Genomic DNA, 19,454 nt, shown 5'->3' with positions numbered 1-19,454 from the left:
GAATAAGCTTCATCCTCCCACTCTGACACCTGAGCTGACTCCTACCAGCTCCTACCACCCCAAAAAACTCCAGATACGTTCTTAAAATAAAACTTGGCCCCAAAAACAAAGCTGCATTATTCCAGATCCATGAACTCCGGGGCTGAATTCTATGGTTCCAGTCCATCTTTTAAATAAAATGCAGTTTAATTCTCACTCTGCTGAAGCACACATGGGTTGAATGTACTTTCTGCTGGACTTTGTTGAGAGAAGTGGCCTCTGGAGTAGAGAGAGATTCTTCTCTGCAAGATGCAGCACCATGGGAGCCTTGCCCAGCGCTGTGTTTGGTCACAAATACATCACTTGGTGCAAGTTCACCAAAGATCCATGGCTTTGTGACAGATTTCTCCCTTAACAAAGTACCTGAAAAGAGTTAGAATATAATTCAAAATAAGACAAAGAAAGAAAAAAAGGGAGAAAGAATGAAAACACAGGCTGTGCTGCACTTCCCTTTCAGGTCAATGACTTAAGCTCAATTTTTAAATGAAACGGAGCAAAATTCACAGGTTGCCCGTGCACATTAACAAGAAATGCAAAGACTCAGAATTCCACTCAGCTGCTGGTCTGAGGCATCCATCTGCCTTTAAGCCCCAAACACAACATTCATTTCCAAACGTGTATTTCTGTCAATGACTATCACCAGAGGGACCAAATTCAGACACCAATCTCACCAAGATGCTGGCCAGTAGAACATTTAAAGCCAGTTTGTTCTAAGACGATCTAAGCTTTATTTTCTGAGTTCATCTTTGCAGGGTGTTTTTTGGAGCTTTCTGTGGGGGTTTTGGCCCTGGGAGGGGTCAGCTGCACAGGACAGGGGGTTTGGGTACGTGCATGAATCTTCAGATGACACCTCCAATTGCAACCCACATGTTGTGCCACTTTAAGAGCAGAGCCCCGAGGACGGAGCTCTGGCTCCCATAAAGATGTCAAGAACGTCACTCCTGTATTCTTTAATTCTGCCCGGGCGTTTAATGCCTCATTAGCATGCATCAACACTTGCTAAGGGTCTGCTCAGGGACAAGGAGAAATGGCAGTGAAAAGAGGCAGGAACAGCAGCGCTCTGTGTGGGTTGGCCCTCAAGGAGCTGCTGCCAGATTTGGGGAGAGCTGCAAGCCTTGACAGCAATAAGAGCCTGGGCAGGGAGAAAGGAGGGGTGACAAAGGGCAGCTTTGCCCTTTCGTGCCAGGAATAGAGACTCTGGGAGAGCAGTACTCAGCTGGGGAGGGAATGTCCAACCTGGTTCTGTTTCAGTGAAAAGCCAGCACAAACCCCTGGCGTGAGCAAGGTGGGGCAGGCAGGGTATGCCTGCTGCCAGGAACACCAAGGAAAAAAAGGAATAAACACAGCACTGAGCACAAAGACCAACGGAATCATCATTTGTGTTCCTGGGAGAATTCCATGCAAAGATCATCAAATATCTCAAGTTGGAAGGGACCAAGAAGGAGCACAGAGTCCAACTCCACGATAATCAGTAATATTTAACAGGCAACAATGTAATGCTAATGCCAGGTGGTGTAATAAGAAATACTGCATTTAATTGCTTTGAAAGAAATCCATGGAAAGAGCATATCCAAGGATCACAGAGGATTCTAACTAAGAACCATCCACCTGCACTGACCTGCAGCCACCTCTGACCTGAAAAACAGCACGGGGGTCGTTAGCAGTGCAATTAGAGGGGAGACCAGGCATTTTTACATTGCAGCTACAAGCATTGGCCATGCTTTCACAGGTCACAGCCAGCAGACAAGGGTCACCCCATGCTGTTTGTCCCAGCCCAGAGACCATTTGAACTCTGGGATGTTCAGCCTTTTGAATGGGCACAGAGAAGGATGGGGAGGCACATGCTCTTGGAGGACAGTGGTGCATGACTCAATATTAAACTGAAAAGAGAAGAGAAACCAGGTTACAGGGGAAAAATAAATTCGGAGAGGAAGGAGAAGAGAGAGATTGGGGAAGGATGGAAATGATGCCCGGGGAGGAAACAGTTTCAGGAGCCGCCCAAGGACTGGAGATGTGAGTAAACACATGCACTGAGTCAGCCCTATGCTCCTCCAAAAAGGCCACTGAGGATCTGTGTGCCAGACTTCACGAAGATGAAATCTGGAATGCAAACACCTCCCATGTGGTTCTCAGCCGCTCTCTGTGTTGGGACTATGAGCCACAGCTCCTAGAGAGAAGCACACCCAGAACACCATGGGCCACCCTGCGGAATTTGGTTCTGGCTAATGCTCAGGAACCCTTTGTCTACAAGGAAAAATCAAACACTTCTACAGAGGAATGCTACTGCCAGCCAGCCACTCAGACAGCTCTAGGGTGGAATCTCTCTCCAGCCTTTCAAATCATCTGGGAGCTCCAGGCTGGGTGTCCCTGCCCTCAAATAAGCCTCCCCTGCACAGACGGTGCCACCCTGGTACACAAGGTACCCTGGTACCCTGGTACAGCAAGCACATGATGCAAGCACAGAGCACTGCAGGCTGCCCACGCTGGGTAAGTGTGTCCCAGACATGTCCTTGTAGTTTCTGCTCCTCTTCACACTGTGTGAAGAGCAGACTTACTCAGTGACACTCCACACTAAAGGCTGAGAGGTTTCAAGTGCTGCTCTCAGAGCTCACTGCTGTCTGGCAAAGCACGGCCAGACCCAGGGCACAACGGGAAGTAGCCCAGGATGACCCCAGGGCTCAGACACCAGCTCTTGTTGCCAGAACAAGGCCTAAAAGCCAACATCCCACATGTGTCAGCAGCAGCAGGCGCCTCCACAGTTCCTTCCTCACCTGTGCAAATGTTTTATAAATCACTGCTTGAGCAATCATATTTTGCTGCTCCAAAATGTTGCAACAGCACAGCAGCCCCACACTCTACAGGAGGGCAAGCAGAAATGCCCACAGTTGAACAGCTGGCCTCAGAAAAGATCTGCTTTATAGAAACACACATCAACAATAAAAAAAGAGGCACTTTTTCTTGACTTGGGACTTAGACAGCAGCCAAATGACACTGGACACACAGCCAAACAGCATCTGCAGGGAGCTTGTAAGCAGGGCAAGAGTGGCATCGGTCCAAGCAGGATGAAGCTGGATTCACTTGACTGCTCTTCCCCACCACAGCCCTCAGCACTGCCTGCTCTTTACACCTGACCTGGTCTTTACATTTTTTTAAGGCTGACCACTGGATGGGAATAAATGGAGCTGACCTCAACCTTCCATTTCTTTACAGCAATCCACATGACGAGAGTCAGTAGAACAGCTTTGCAGTTTGACCCCAAGAGGACAGCAGAGGTGTCCCATTTGATTTGTTTCTTATTGAATGTTTGTAGTCTATTTTTATTGGAGCCAAACTGTTTCACAGGTGGAGGAGGGATGTAAGCCGGAGAGGGAATGCCCACCCAGTAGTGACACCAGGCACAGGTGCTCTGGTCTCCGTTCCTCACAGCTATGGGACACAGCAAGTCAGAGGTTTATTTTTCCTTCTTATTCAGGGGGACTATTTTGTTTAATCAATTTATCCTCTGGCATGCAGACATCTCAGGACAGGACCACTGGCTGAGCAGCTCCTGCAGGTGATTAAAGAAAAGAACAAACAGGAATGCACCAAGGAGAAAGGTCTTTAGGAAGCCCAAAGATGAACATGCAGTCTGACTGATTTTTGACCACATTGTAAAGAGAGATGCTACAGCAGTGACATCTCCTTGTTGTCTGTTCTGGGCATAAGTCTCGTGGGTTCAGCAAGTGACACTGTAGACAAGAGACCTCCAGGTGCCTGAGACCAGGTTTGTGGGCTGCCAAGGAGCCACAGGCACCATGTGCCCCACACAGTGTGACAACACACACAGACTGCATCTTCCAGCCCAGATCCAGCTTATCTTCAGCTCCCTGTCTCCTAGCCTGCTCTTTGGTGGGAAAAGAGGCATTCACAGTTCTGCAACACCCTTATGATGCAGGGTTTTGCTTCAGAGCACTTTACTTGGTTCTGCTCACCCCAAACTGCCCTCCCATGCCCAACAGCACCCTCAGCCACTGACCCCTGAGCCCCCAACCTACTGCTAATGACTGGGACTACTCACAAAGCAACTGGTACTGTGAGGTTACAGCACAGTGACCCGAGCTGACACTGCATCCTCTGTCACCAAAATAAGCCTCAAATATGCTGGTAGATGTGTGCTCCCCATCCTCCTCCCACAGGAGAAGCAGGGAGGGATTGACCTGCGGGGCAGCTGCCCCAGAGATGGAGCTGCATCCCCCTGCAGCTGCCTGGCTCACAGCTGCACTAGCACTTAGCAACAGCCAAAGGATTATTTTTAACTTCCATATTTATATGGTCCTTTTGTCTCTCCCCTTCAGGTTCTCTTTTACAAGGTAGTGCTCAGAAAATCCTACAGATAACAAGACTTGATGTGACTTAAAAGGAAACATTGCAGAAGTGGTTTATGCTTTGTTCCCTCTCTTCCCTCAGCCACAGGCCACCCTCTTCCCTTCTGGCAGGGGTACATTTGTCAAAAGCCACCCTACCCGCAGCACAGCCACACTGGGCACAAAAGAAGCTCTCCTTCCTCCCCAAACCACATCACCTGCACCTCAGAGGTTAATAAATCAAACACTACGCATTTCTTTCTTAACAGCAGCTTCTGGTAAAAATTTAGGCATTAGGAATGAAGAGAATTAAGACCAAAATTCAATTGCTGTAGTGTGTCTGAAAGATGTGGATCACCTTTATTCTCACATCTGAGCTTTCAAATGCATACCAGCATCCTCCACCCAAGAGGCAGTTTTTATCACCACTCAGGACAGTAGTTTTATTCACCTCTAGTTAGGTGAATGCTAAGTACAAAAGTACACGTAGAAGAAAGTCTATTTCCAGACGATGTGTCCATGGGCACAGTGATTTGTATAGTAACAGATCCCATCCAAATCCCCAAGGTGGAGACACCAGCTGGGGAATCAAACCCAAGTGCAACTCTCAATGCATGGGGCTCTAATGCAGGACCAGAAACTGGGGCACTGGCACTGAGCCATCATCCCACTGGCTCTTCAATGCACTATGGACAGGCTACAGCAGAAACAAACTGCAAAAGCACGAGTGAGGTTTCTAATTTGAGGCTGTGTTAAAACAAAACAAAACAAAAAAGCTGTATCTCCCTGGGCCTTAGTACAGGCTAAAACCTCCCTGAGCTTCCCCATTTACTAAAACCAAGAGAAGAAGCATGCAGAAGTAAATACTGAGGACTTGTGTAAACTCAGCAGTTTTTGAAGTGGTTTCTGCAGGGCAGCTGGAGTCACATCATGCGTCAGCTTGGCTATTCTCTGCAAAACAAACCCCAAATTTTCAATGAGCTGTCTTCCCACATCCCATCTCAGAAGTGATTCTGGCATTGGACCTATTTGCAGATTTGACACCTGATGCTCTGTTGCTGATCTGAGTTTTCTGTGCCACTGGAAGCCCTGTGCTGGTAAGGGAGGTCAGACCAGCTCCTGTGCTCCAAGGCATCACTATCGTGCTGTGCTTTAGCCAGCCACAACCTTCAGTCACCTCAACCAGTTCAGATGCTCACAGCTGCTTACAAGCTAGAGAGATGTTGAAGGGCTTTGTTTACAGATGCAAAACTGTTTATAAACCTGATTTATTGTCCAATTCAAAAAAAAAAAAAAAAAAAAAAAAAAAAAAAAAAAAAAAAAAAAAAAAAGAGAGAAACCACAAAAGACCCGATCTGCTCAAAGCTGGTCTATCAGCCGTGTAGCTCAGGCAGTATGGATTTTCAGGATGAGCTCTTTTGTGGCTCAGGGGGAGGAATGGCTGCAGCATGATGAGTGCTCTTCTGTAATTAGTGATGTGCCTGTGCACAACCAGAGTCCTGTGCTGAAGAGCACACAAATGACACTCACACAGGGAGCTGGGAAACAGTGGTGGGTAAGGGGAAATTTCTTTAGAGACCCATATGATGCCATATTACTCTGTGTTCCCCCCCCCCCATCCAAGAAAAAATAGATCTGGAGCAACTGAAGCTAATGAAGCTTGGCCTCCAACAAGCCAGTCTTTCTTCATTAGAGGCAAATGTGTGATGCCCTTAGTGGGGCCTCTCCTCCCTCCTGCCACCTAGTTTTATGGGACCTTCGGGAATGCAATTAGGGCAGAGATGTTTCCTCCTTTGTCAAACTGCCTGGCAGGCAGCCAAGGAGTTCAAAAGCCTGTGGGTTGTGCAGCCAGCTGCCCCTTCCCCAGCCCAGCTGCAGGCAGGAGGGCTGTCCGCCCCTCTCCCACATTTCAGAGTAGAGGGGACAGAGTGATGTGCTGAAGATCTCAATGCAAAAAGGCAAACTCTCCACTCAAAGGAAAACTGGGAGTAAAGCATTTGAGAGTTTGGGAAGCAGCTGCCTGCTTTGTCAGAGCACAGTGCTGCAGATAACCCAGTCACACTTCTTTTGGAAGAACAGAACACTTGTGCAACCCATCCCCTATGGCCCCGCCAGAAGCCAGATTAATGGTTTGAAATAGCTACTCTGGAGCTGTTAACTGGACTTGAGGAGCAGCAGAACAAATGCCACTTATTAGTGACTAAGTGACATTGATTCTGAGTTGGATGCAACTTGAATTAACATTTACTCCACATTATAAATTACTCTCTTTTCCCACCTGCCTCACAGATACAGGAGGCACGTTAAACCTCCCACTAACAGAAATTAAATTCTTGCTGATTCTTTAGATTCCTCTTCACCTAAATCTTCTTCTCCACTTCATGAGGACTACAAAAGGATGGAGCCACAGACAGCACTGTCTGCAGGCATCTCTCCTCTCAAATGCTGACAAAATGAGGCTCCAGTATTTATAAATGGACCCAGGAACTAAAATGTTTTTCCTAGCCGAAGGACCAAATGCCAAGAGACAAGAAACAAGTTCATTTCAGAGTATTTCAACCCCACATGGCTTTTGCTGGGAATACAGGATGCCTGAGCATAAATTGCCACCCATCCCTGTGCCACAGCAGTGACTCAATGGGGACAGCTTTACTGCAGTTCACAAAAGGAAAAAATGCCCACACTGGATGGTGCTGAGGCACGCTATAAACCACAACTATGTAAGTGTAAAGCCTGAGTGGATTTCTACTTCTCAGCTCAGAAAACTGTGCTTTCCTCCTGTTTCTCCACAAAACCTCAGCTTGGGTTGGACTGGCTGTTTTCTCACCGGCTCTGTCTGGGATGGGCACTCCAAGGTTCATGGTATCATCTTGTTGGCTGGAGTAGGTGTAAATGCATCTGATGGGGGACACCACAGCCTGTGTGCTAAACCTGAGGCTGGGCTCCACTGTTCAAAGTACAGTCAGTCATCTGAAATGCACTGAGAGGCAGTGACTGCCTCCTATGCAACCAGAGGATTCACAGAGTATAAATAAAACCCTTGACAGCAGTGATGAGTTTCCCTCATGGGTCCAAGCCAAGAAACTCCCAAGCAAGGACAGAGACAATAATCTGCAGCAAAATGACACATCCCTACATGCTACTTTTTTGGTTTGTGCTAAAACTAAACTAAAACCCATTGGTCTCCCCCCCAGCTTCCCCCAGAGAGTGACAGGCACAGGGATGACAGAGCCTTTCAAGGACAGACACTGTGCCCTGGAAAAAACAGAGTGAGGGCAGGGTGTCCTTTCACCCCCTAGCAGGAACAAAAACAGCAACCAGCCACCGTAGCAACTGGCCTGGCAATCACCCTGCTCCAAGACATCACCCAAACTCTTCTGTCTGCCAACTCTACTACATGTGCTGGTGGACAGATGTTCAGTGCTGAGCTAAACATCTTCTTTTCTAAGAAGGCCTCATTTGTTGGGGAGAGAGAGCATGGTCTGCTGGAAGCCCCCAGTGATGTTTGTGTAGCAGAGAGCTGTTTGTTAGGGGCAGCTTTGGGCATAGCCCTGCCATGCAAGCTCGTGGTGGGCTGGTAAATCCCAAGCTTCTTGGCCTGACAAAACCACCTCAAAATGTTATGTCACTGGCACAGAGCTTGCTACAATTCAGATTTAGCATCATAACTGCTGGAATTTAGGAAAAGAAAAAAAGAAAAAGCCAACAAACCATCTCACACAGCCATGCCAGACTCCGTCCCATCCCTCATGCAAAGAGGTTGCTTGACCTCAGCCTACCCTTTGTTTTATTTCATAGCTTTAAAAAGGGCTTTTCAAAAACTTCAGCAAATCCCAAACCAGCTATGCTGCTCTTTGCAGCACGGGACACCCCCACAGGGACAGAAGCAAGCAGGTGCAAAAGAAGATACATAACTTGCTTTCCTGTGGAGCAGCAGAGCTCTGGCCCTCCTGCTGAAAAGGAAATTTGAGCAGAGGTGTGTCCTTCTCTTGCAAGAACTGCTACGTCAGTAACTTACAGCCTCTCTCCATAGCATTGCTGCCTTTCTTGCTTTCAGACATACTCCTTTTGGGTGGGATGATGCTATCAAAGCAATGTGGAGAACTCCCAAGCAGTAGTTCTCCTAATTACTTCACAGCTGAGTTTAATTTTTTTCCCCCATCTACTTTCAAACTCTTTTTTCGTGCTTGCTCACCCATCTTTCCACCCGTGCATCAGCAGGGAGAGCCCCACAGACCCCCCAGTCTGGGCAGTCACTGTCAGGGTGGAACTGGCCTTTCCCATTGCTCTGTAGCAGGGATTTCCAGGGCAATTCCAAACCCAGAGGATAGCCTGCCTCATTTTCAGCAGTGACAAAATCACTAGCCAGGCTACAGGAAAATTAACACAAACATCCTCTATCCGCCTAATGACACAACTCCTCAAAAAGCCAGAAACTTGCAACCAAAGCTTACTGCCCGCTCTGAAATATGCAGGGCAAGATAAACAGCAGTGGAAAAAAACACCACTTCCCTGGAGAAAACATAAAAAGTAGCTATTTTTTTCAAGCTTATACTTGTTTGGAATTTTTGTCCAAGGTTTTCAGCTACGGAAATGTTTTACTTGTGCTTGAAAGCAGGCAAATTTTAAAGAGCCACCCTTTGCCCTGATCCAACTGAGGGAATTATGTCCGAGGGCTAATCCAGGCAATTATGTTCAAGGTAAATTATTTGACCTTGGACTGATGAGGTTTTAAAACCGTTTTAGCAAACACAGCTAAATAACTCTTCTACCTTTGTTTAAGCAAAGCTGACTGGCTACAGATTTCCCAGTGAATGACTTGTTTTCCCAGCGGGAGAAAAATCCATACATAAAACAGCTTTAGGAATCTTTAATACAGCTTTTCTCTAATAAGTAACAGCCTGAAACACAATCTTTCCTTTCACCTGTGACGCACCAGGGGATTATGCCAAATACTTCGTCTTTAAAAGAAGATTGTTTCTGCCTAGGCAGGGAGGGATGGCACACGTAGGAAAAATCCAACCTATGAAAACAGCAAAAAAGCCTCAGGGAATTTGAGCCAGGGCTGGTTTACTCCTTCCTAGGGAAATACATCGGTGTGCAAGCGACTTGCATAGTTACATCAAAATAATAACACCAAAGCCAAGACCCTGCTCATCTTCGTGGGACACAGGCAGCAGACAAACCTGCAGGGGGGTTGACTCCAAAGCTGGAAACCCAGTTCTGATGAGTATAATGCAATTTTTGCTCTTAACTGTGGATGCCTTTAAACCTCCCCCTCCTTGTTCCCATAAGGAAAAGAAAGGGAGCACAGACTCCTCTAGAAACGGAGCAGATTCCCTGCACCCTCCAGCCCGGCAACCTCCCCCATTTTGAGGCAGTTCTCGCACTGCCACGACACGGAGGGCACAAGGGAGGAGAGGCTCCTACCTGAGCAGAGGACTCCCTTGTACCTGGCGCAGGAGAAGTCGTCGCACTCGCAGAAGGGCCCGTAGATGTTGCCGAACTCGCTCTCGTAGCAGAGGCACTGGTTGCAGCTGCACTCCCCTCTGCCGCTGCACAGGGGCTTGCCCTCGGCCTCGCGGCACAGGGCGTGGTGCAGGTCCCCGCTGGCCCCCTCCTCGCACTCGCAGCGGGCGCCCAGGTAGCCGGGGTCGCACTGGCAGAGCCCGCAGGCGTAGGTGCCGTTGCCGCTGCATTTGCCGCTGGCCGGCGCGGCGCGGCCGGTGCAGCCGCACAGGCAGCTGTAGGTCACGGCCACCTCCAGCGTGTCCCGAAAGCCGGCCGGCTTGATGGTGAACGTGTGGGCCGTGTCCTCGGCCGGGCAGCTGCGCGCCTCCACGGCCACCTCGAAGGAGACCTGCAGGGAGATGTAACAGGCACGGCCCCAAAGCAGCTGTCAGCGCTGTTGCCGATGTCCTGGGGAAAATCCATGGAGGAATTCCACGGAACGGGGCCCGGCTCAGCGCGTCGGAGCTTCGTTCCCAGGTGTGCAAAAAAACCCCAAACTGCGCATCCAGCGAGGGCACCTGCAGCTCAGTGCGCCAACATCTGCCAGTCCCAGGAGGGGCTGGGCATCCAAAGCATTTTAAAACTCTCTGGTGTCAGCCATCCACAGCGATTTTCCCCATCCAGCACCACTGGTTTCTGTGAAGTGGGAGGGAACCTGCCTATTCCCATGAAATAAACAGGGCACAACTCCAGCAAACAGCCCAGTTTTCATGCTATTAAAAATAGAAAACTCTCTCAAAACAAGCACTCTCAAAGATCTAACCAGCATAGCAAAGAATTCAAGGTGCCATAAGATCATGGATTTTGAAGGTTTTATGGGACTTCTGATTTGCATGTGGAAATGTGTATCGGCCCCACAGTCCCAAACTTTTGGCATGCTGCTCACAGACCCTTTTTAATGGATGCTTCTAACAAGCCTGGCTTCAGAAGGGTTCTACACATCATTAAATGGTTACACATCACACCCCGCTCCTTTGAGGTTGCGACAATCCAGCGTCAGGGATTTTCTCCTTGAGAAAACCAAGACCATACTTTGGTTGCTTGCTTGGCCCCTGATTTAATCCTGCTCTTTGTTAAGGCTGGCCAGCACTGCCCAGAGCTGCCAGTTAGCAAGGAGGATTAACCTTATTCCAAGGAAATGAGACCCCTTCCTAGGCCTTGGGAAGGAATGCTTTCTCTCTGGGGACATTTGGGGGTCACCTCAAGCTCTCGCTGTCTTCACTGTCCCACAGGTCAAGGGGTGATGTGCAGACAAAGACACAGCACCCACCCCTGGCAGGAGAGCTGCACCCCAGGAAACTTCCCTTGACCCCCCTCCCATTCCCAAGGCCTGAAGCAATTAGGATAGAAGCTCAAATTACAGAGGAGGAGATCAGAAAGCAAGCTAAGGGGATCAGGGTAATCCTGCTCCCTTTCACCCGCTGACACCCACAGCTCCAGGACTAAGCCCTGGCAGATTAGGGTCCAGTGCCAGCATTATCCTCTTGGGGGAAACTTTCTTAGCAGGAGTCAAATCTCAAGCCACGTGGAAGCAATGGGGCAGAAAGCAGCTGAAAAGAGGGGGTGGAGGTACATGACCCCACGATCCTGTGGCAGCTCTGCCCGTGCAGGCACCTCGACACTCAGGGTGCCCCTAAAACGGAGTGGTGCCAGTGCAGGCTCCCTGCTGCACTCAGAGCCACACCCTTTAAGGCACAAGCTGCAGCAGCTGGAGCAATCCCCCTGCTCCTGCCACAGCTGGCAGCCCAGGATCAACCACCAGATTGACTCTGCTTCCTTGGGGGTTCAAGTTTTGCTGTAGGGACAAGGAGCTACAGGGATTGCTTTTACCCGCCTACCCAACACCCAGGAAATTCAGTTTAAAAAGCAAGGCCACCTCCCTGTTTAACACCTCACATGATCCTTATTTGGTGGGGTAAAACTCCAGCTACTGTTGACTCTTTCAAACTATTTTTATATGCCACAGCACTGAGAGCTCTGGTATGTTTGCAGAGTGACTCTTCTCAAATAAGGCAATCAGGCCACTAATGAATCCACACCCACGGCCTCAGACAGCAAAAGTCTGAGGAAAGGGAGGAGATTCCCCACTGACCTGAGCCCTCCTGCCCTAGCCCTGCAGCCCCAGCAACTCATTTATCTGCACCAATACTCAATTTAAATGAGCACAGCTTAGCTTCACTGCTTTCTAAAAAGGATGGATTATGCCATGTTAACATTACTTTCAGTCTGTGCTGCCATCCAATAACCTAGGAACTGAACACAGGACAGGAGGGCTGCTGCCCATGGAATTTCACAGGTGGGAGTGTGATGCAAGTATCTGTGATTAAGGGAGAAAAAGCCCATTTTTGACTATTACATCCTGCTGCCTGATCAGGACCTTTAGCTCAGTAATGTAGACAAGATGCCTGTATTCCCTCTTTCCTCACAGCTCACCTTGGACTGAGCTGCACCACCCAGAAATACTTCTAGCAGAGCCGCTCTCTGTGGGTTTCTATATCATCATGAAGAAAGCAGAGGAAAATGAACAAAACTCTGTTTGATTGCCCAGGACCACTCATCAACTGAGGGAAGCAGGTGAAACAGCCTCTCTAGGGAACAGATTGAAAGGCAGACTCACCGTATCTCCAATTTTGAGGTCCCCACACTTCCTGAGCCCAGGATAGGACAACCCATCCTGGCATGTGGCAGTGAAGGTCAAACCAATGTCCTCAGGGCTGTCCCAGACTGTGAGCTCCACCTTGGACCGAATACTCTGGAAACACAATGGGAAAGCAAACCATCAAGCTCCCAAAGACAGAAGGGTTTCTTCTGCTTTAGTCTCTTCTCCTGGTGTATCCAGAGGGCGAGTAGGACATCTCTGCACCTATATGAAAAAAAAAATCACCCCTGCACACACACTGACATTTGACTTAAACTTCTTAAACTTCCAAGAAGACTTCTGATGATCACTAGATTCACAGGGAGCTGCCTACCACCCCTGCAGGTGGCTTATGTCCTGTAGGACAGGTGTAATGGACATTGCAGCCAGTGCTGGAAATGTACGAGTGCACAAGAAAGCAGAAGAAAACCTTCTCGACCACAGACGATCTCTGAATTGAAGATCAGAGCTTTCTGTGCACATCTGCACCTTCTCCTCCTCATAAACCAGCTCCTGAGCAAAGTGCAAAGCCTGATTCTCCACTGGCAGCTGTCTTACATTGTCTGTAGGGCAGCACAGAGAAGACATGAAACTGCACTAACTCTGTCCTGCTTTCTTCATTTCACTCAACTGGTCAGAAAAATGTATTCTCCCTCTTAGAAGAAAAAGCTGAACAAAATGCACCCTTTCATAAGTGTCAGCTGGAAACACCACCATGGGAAAAAAATTAATGAAAAATCTATTTCTTTGAAAAAACTTTTCAAAGTGAAGAGCATTTTCCATCTGTGATGTTTTGGTGTACTTCTACCCCCTTCTTCTGATTCTCAATTCTCTGCCCTGCTCTATACACAGATTTTTTAAGTCACAACAAAATGAAGTTTATAAATATTAATTCAGAATGACATTGTTTTGTTTAATTCTTCCAATGCCTGGAACTGATTTTTATACCAGTGGTGTCCAAAAATGACCAAGTTTTTCAAAATGGAGATTTTTGTACAAATATGCTTATTATACATAGCCAGCTTCCAGCTCCATCCCTCTTCCCCTTGTCCCCAGCTCTCACCAAAGAGGCCAGATTAAGGAAAAGTGCTAATTCAGACCTCTTTTCAGTAGATGTGATGACAAAAGCAGGGTTCACATGCCAGAAAAGAGCCAATGCTTCTAGAAATGGACAGGAAATATATGAGTTTTGGCTGGGTGAATCTAAACAGTCCTTGAGAAAAGAAAGGAACAATTTCCTACCTCTTTAATGTAATAGAGAAGCCTTTCATAGGGTAGCAACTGGGACCATAGGGAGCATCCACTGCCTGAACACTGCATGTCCCAATTGCCAATTAATCTATGGATACTGCTCCACCCCAAATCATCCTGTAGAAATCAGCTGCTACACTGATATGCTCCGCTGTCTTCTTCCCCAGAGCATCCCATTGGCAGCACGGCAGAAAACAGGACACCAGGCCAGGCCTCAGCATGACCTTGCACAGGCTCATCCTATGTTCCTACACAGACACCAAGTCTCTTATTAGCCCTGTAAAGTCATGCTGTTATCCCAAATGCAGTGCCATTATTATCAGCCCCTGCCACTGTTACACACCAGTGTCTTCTGACAATGCCACAGCCACCACGGAGGGTAACTGGTGGCTGCAACAAGAAACACTCCCATGACCTGCCTGGATTTGGTTTAGGAAAGTGCTTCTTAAAGCAGCACCCCATTTGCTCCTGTCAGTCCAAACCCAGCCCCGTGTCTGGGCACAGCCACCCACGAGCCTTCCATCTCCCAGGTACGAGAGATTTGGAGGAAGGGCAGGGAGAAAGCAGTCCCTGTTCTCTTTTGCTTCACACCTGGTGGGATGAGGGAGAGGGGACAGCATGCTGGGCAGACGGAAAGGGAGATGGAAGATGAAGAGATGGGGAAAAGTGATCTTGAAGGTAACATAAATCCTGAGCAAATCTGATGTGTGCATTGGTGAGGGGAAACAGAGGAGAGAGGATCAGAGATGGACAAAACACTGAAGGGGAGGAACTGAGCCCAGGCCCAGAACGTCAGCCACTGCCACCCTGCAGGAGAAGACAGTCCCTGTTGCAGATGAAGGGTTTCTCCAGGCTCAGACTTTCCTTTCCACAGGGAATAAAAAAAGGTTGACTCCCATTTGGAAAACAGAATTTTAGCCATTTCCCTTAGTGACAATTTCCTCCGTCATTTCAGGAAAAAAACAAAGCTACCAAGAGGAGACGGGCTGGGTGGGTGCCAGGTTTCCGGTGGCCCCGGGCTGACCGTGGCACAGGCAGGAGCTGCAAGCACCCAACAGCACTCCTGGGAGTCCCAGCCCACACCCATCACCCAGCTGAACAGGCAAGAAACTGACCCCAGACTCAGTAGTCAACCCATAGAGCCCATTCCATAGGGCACCTTGGTCTAAACGCCCAAGTGGCTTCCTGCCAGCTGTGCTGGAAAGCTCACAAGGAAAGAGAAGGAGGGAGCAGTGGTGCAGCCACAGGATTCCCCATGGTTTTCATCAGCTTGCATTGATCTGCAAAGGCTTGAGGGATGGTGAAATGGAGGCGTGGATGCATCTTACAGCTGCAAAAACAAGGTAAAGGGAGGTATCCATGTGATGGCACTGAGGCCACATGCACAGTCAATGTGGAATAAATATTCATTTCTTTCTCTCCAACCAAGCATCTCAGCCACTAGACCCTCCTACTGCAAATGGACAAACTGGGACAACCGGGCTTTTGATTAGCACTATCTCCTGGGCCTCAACAGCAGCATTAACTGCTCATTGCCTTCCTCAGAAGGTGAAGCTTTGGGAAGCACTCTTCCCAAAGGCATAACCAAATGCTGCTTTAACTGCAGAGAGCTGGGGGAAAGGAAAGAAGAACTTTACAGATCATGCAAAGCATACCACAACCCTACATGGATTCTGGGTGTGTAAACTCCTCCAAAGAAGTTCTTATTGACTCCCCTGCACTAATGAACATAGTACCAATAAAAGCTTGCAGCTATTGAAAGCTGCGCCCACAGGTTCCATGCATGAGCAACTCTGCCTGAAGGCTGACCTGTTATGGGGTCAGATCTCCATACCCAACACCCAGCAGTATCCTTGCAGGATCATGAAGAATCTATGACCCATGAGAATTCAGGGAGAAGTCAACACAAATGTTGACACTAACTGCTATGAACATGCAATTTAGCTGCTTCTAATTGATCTGCTCCCCTGATCTCCATGGAGATGGACGACATCAGGCCAGCAGTACAACTCCAGGTCCCTTGCTGTCCTCCTCATTGTGGCAGGGCAGGCTGCACTGGCAGTGCCACACAGGCAGAGCTCCTTTGGGAGCATGGTGATACTCACAGGGTGCTGAAAAACAACGTGGGCTGCAGAGAGAGCAACGCAAGGATGCAAACTTCTCTGAACCTGGTCCCATCCTTGAGTGTCCTCTGAACATCAGATAACAAATAAATAATCTATTTTACCTGCTGGTAGGGTGCTTTGAGAACTGTTTTAGATGGGGGCTGTGTTTGGTGGGTATTCTGCACATGAGAGGCACGAGGTACAATTTCTGCTGTCCCACAGGCTCTCTTGGGTATCCATGCTTCTTGTCCTCCTCACACACCTTGTTTCCCGCCCAGGATGGACATCCCAGCTCCAGCAGTGTGGAGAGGACAGGGGAGGGAGGCAGCCAAGCCGGATGGAGCTCACCAGGGGGAGCTGAGCTGGCCAAGCTCTTAGCACTTCTCACTTCAGCAGCTGTGGTATTAAAATGCACTTACGTTGTAGGCTTTGACAATCAACTCAATGATATTCTTGGAATCTTTGTGCAAAATCTCCACTGTTGTTCCAGGGATCAAAGTGGTAAAGTTCTTAAAAAAAAAAAAAAAAAAAATTGAAGAAAAATTAAAATGTTGAGGTGCAGAGAGGAAAGCAGAGGATGAGGAAGGATTGATCCCATGCCAGGGACACAGGCCACACACACTGCCCCATCCCCCAGTGGCGTACATGGTATGGTTTGGCTCCCGTTTATGTGGAGCTTTCTAAAGTAAAGCATTGCTAATGAAGCATGTCAAATATTAAACAAAGCTCACGGCCACGGGACAGGGACAAACACACCTGTCCCTGCTGCTGGAGGGGGCAAGGCCCAGCCGCTGCGCACCGGGGAAAGCTGGCACTGCAGGGAGGGAGGGGCGGCTGTCCCGGCCTCCCTCACAGCGCCGAGCACCCCCAGGAGAGCGGGTGGAGAACGAGCTCAGCCCTCCCGCTCCCCATGGGCGAACAGCAGCATCCCGACCCATCCCCACCGTAGCAACAGGGCTGTTGTTGTTCCTGCCTGAGCCTCGAGGGCCTCGGCAGAGGTTTCCAAAAGCAACCCCGCCTGAAACACCCTCCCTGCGTCCGCGGAGCAGCGAAACCCCGCAGGGCGGCTCCAGACACAGGTTGGCCTCCGTGCCTTGGGCCAGCTTTCCTTTTGGAGGGGAGAGAGGGAATGGCAGGAGGGTTTGAATTGTGTGTGGCACGTCAGGGCCCTGGACTCCGTGATGGAAAAACACAGCTGGGCAGAAAGGCTGAGCGTGATTAGGTAATGGGATTAAGTCACTGCAGAATGGGCCGAGCAGGTTTCTGCTCTCTGGCACGCTGCACGCTGGCAGCCGTCCGAACATCCAGATTAACACGGGGTCTATTTTAGCTCTTCACATGCTCACTGACACATATATATCTGTTTGCTCTAAGAAGCTTTAGTGCTTTCTGCCGAAAGGCCTAGCAGGGCTGAGCCTTGCCTGCTGCACCGGGCAGCCCGTGGCCACATGCGTGCACCCTTATCACTGCACACGTGTTTGCCACTGCACACACGTGTTTACCACTGCACACACGTGTTTACCACTGCACACACACGTCTGCAGCTGGCCCCGCTCCCCAGGGCCTCCAGAGGCGTTTCAGCCTCCCCCCAGCCCAGGCAAGCACTTACCTTGTACAGGATGTAATGACTTTTTGTGACAGCGAAAATCAGGTGGATGTTGTTTTCAGCAAGTTTCTCCCCAAGAAGTGCCAGGGAAGGATAATCCTAGGGGGGGAAAAAAAAGGACAGAAAGACTGGTGGGTAACACAGAAACAGAGACTAATTTGATTGCTCTTCTCTTTCCAACAGCAAAATTCATTCCAGACACATGGCGTGTTTTGTTGAGGGATGAAGTCCCTGATGGACCAGCACAATCCCAACTGAAATAGCAGAAATCTGTTAAATATTTCTACTGCACTCCTCACTAGAATGCATGACTGACAACACCACTAGCCACAGCAATTCCCAAAACACTGGGTTTATTTCTTTCCCGTTTCTATTTTGCCATCAGCGGATGCACGTGTGTTAAATGGCTGCTACCTCAAGGGGTGCGAGGCAGGGAGATCTAGAACTGCAGAAAGTGAAAATGTATCAATTTTTTTCTCCTAAAGCAGAAACATCCATTGCCTGTCCTTTCTGCACACTGGGACCATAAAGAGATTACAATAAGCTCTTTAATTCTGCGGATTTCCCAGGCAGAGAGGATGGCAGGGAGACACTGCTCTAGCAACAAATGAGGAACCAGAGCTCAGTTTCAGGAGACCAACTTGAGATTAAAACTCCTGCCTGCTTTTGAAGTACTGTCTTTGGAAAAAAACATCTCATTTACTTGAAGACTGGAGGGCTGATTGAGAGCCTCTGAGATTCAAACATGGAAACACCAAGGCTCCTCATGCCAGCTCCCCAGCATTAACTCCACATAAGGGAGGGAGTTTGGGGACTGTGCTCCCTTACATATACATCCCACTTGGTAGGATTGCACAGGGGGTTCCACTGTAGAGCCCAGCTTCTGACCTTAACACAGATTCCCCTCTCCTCACAGGATGATATTCAGGAACAAAGATCACAATTAGTGTATGTGATCTGCTGAATAAAGCACCATTCTGCAGAGGGATGGGATAATGAAGTGGCAGGCGAGTGCTCATTCATCCCAAAAGTTTCCTCCACTGAGTTCAATTTTTTAAAAAGGGCTAGTTTGCTTGTTTATTACTCAGACCCGTGTTAGCGTTGTGCTCAAAGGCTGTGAATAAAAGGAGTATTCTGTTGTACTTAACTAGCACAGCCACATCAAGGTAGATACTCTCGTCAGAAAGAGTCCTCTGGACAGCCCTCAGACTCCACTCTCCTCAGACATAATTTAGAAAAGGGATGACATAATCTATGTTTTCTCTACACTTTGCAGGCAAAATGTAATGCTCTTCAGGACACCAAGTTACTTTTCCATCCCTTGCAATGAGCTTGGAAGGAACTCACTAAGTCACCAGCTCATTTCTGAACATCACAGAAGCATTCACTATGGGGGGAATGCCCAAGAAAAGAGCAAATTTCATTTGCAAATTGCAGAAGCAGGGTTAAAGCATTTGCCAAAAGCTGCTGGAGCAGGGGTTGGCTGGTCTCCAGAGAGGTCCACCAGCCCTCGAGGTCTCTCAGGGCCGTGTCCCACTCACCAGCTGGCTGGACGCGCTGTACTCGTTGGCTTCATTCAGGTGGCACTGGCCATCGTGGGGCTGCACCAGCCCCCCCAGCTTCCCATCCAGGGCTATGTGGGGCACATCATCCGTGGTGAACACCAGCAGGTGAGACGCCTCCTTACGCCAGCCGATCTTCTCCTGGGGGACAGCAAACCCTGTGAGACAGCAGCCTGCCCCTGCCAAGCCCACGCTTCAGCCCTCACCCTGCACATGGTCCCAGCCACGTGCCTGGCCAGCAGCAGACCCATTAGCATTAATTAGGAGAGTACCATGCTCCTGTCCACCCATCCCTGGTACGAAAACAAAACGTCAGGAGCCCATCCAGCGTTTCCCAGCATCTCCTTCCAACACACTTAATTTAAAAGGCATCAGGAGGTATGCACACTGTCCACCAGA

At 48.9% G+C, this 19,454-nt stretch overlaps 1 protein-coding gene across 1 annotated transcript in view; it reads right to left on the bottom strand.

Moving 5' to 3' along the window:
- Positions 1-19,454, bottom strand: part of ITGB5 (integrin subunit beta 5) — a 57,321-nt gene that overhangs the window by 13,199 nt on the left and 24,668 nt on the right. The window contains exons 6-10 of the mRNA XM_040069489.2: positions 19,035-19,196; positions 17,497-17,592; positions 16,307-16,396; positions 12,511-12,645; positions 9,813-10,242 (exon numbers count right to left, since the gene is read on the bottom strand). Of these exons, the coding sequence (XP_039925423.1) occupies positions 9,813-10,242; positions 12,511-12,645; positions 16,307-16,396; positions 17,497-17,592; positions 19,035-19,196 (913 nt within the window). The remainder of the gene's footprint in view (positions 1-9,812; positions 10,243-12,510; positions 12,646-16,306; positions 16,397-17,496; positions 17,593-19,034; positions 19,197-19,454) is intronic.

The sequence above is a fragment of the Hirundo rustica genome, chromosome 7, assembly GCF_015227805.2.
Source record: "Hirundo rustica isolate bHirRus1 chromosome 7, bHirRus1.pri.v3, whole genome shotgun sequence".
NCBI lineage: Eukaryota > Metazoa > Chordata > Aves > Passeriformes > Hirundinidae > Hirundo > Hirundo rustica.
The sequence above is the reverse complement of the archived record's forward strand: the minus strand, read 5'-3'. Positions and strand labels throughout refer to the sequence as shown.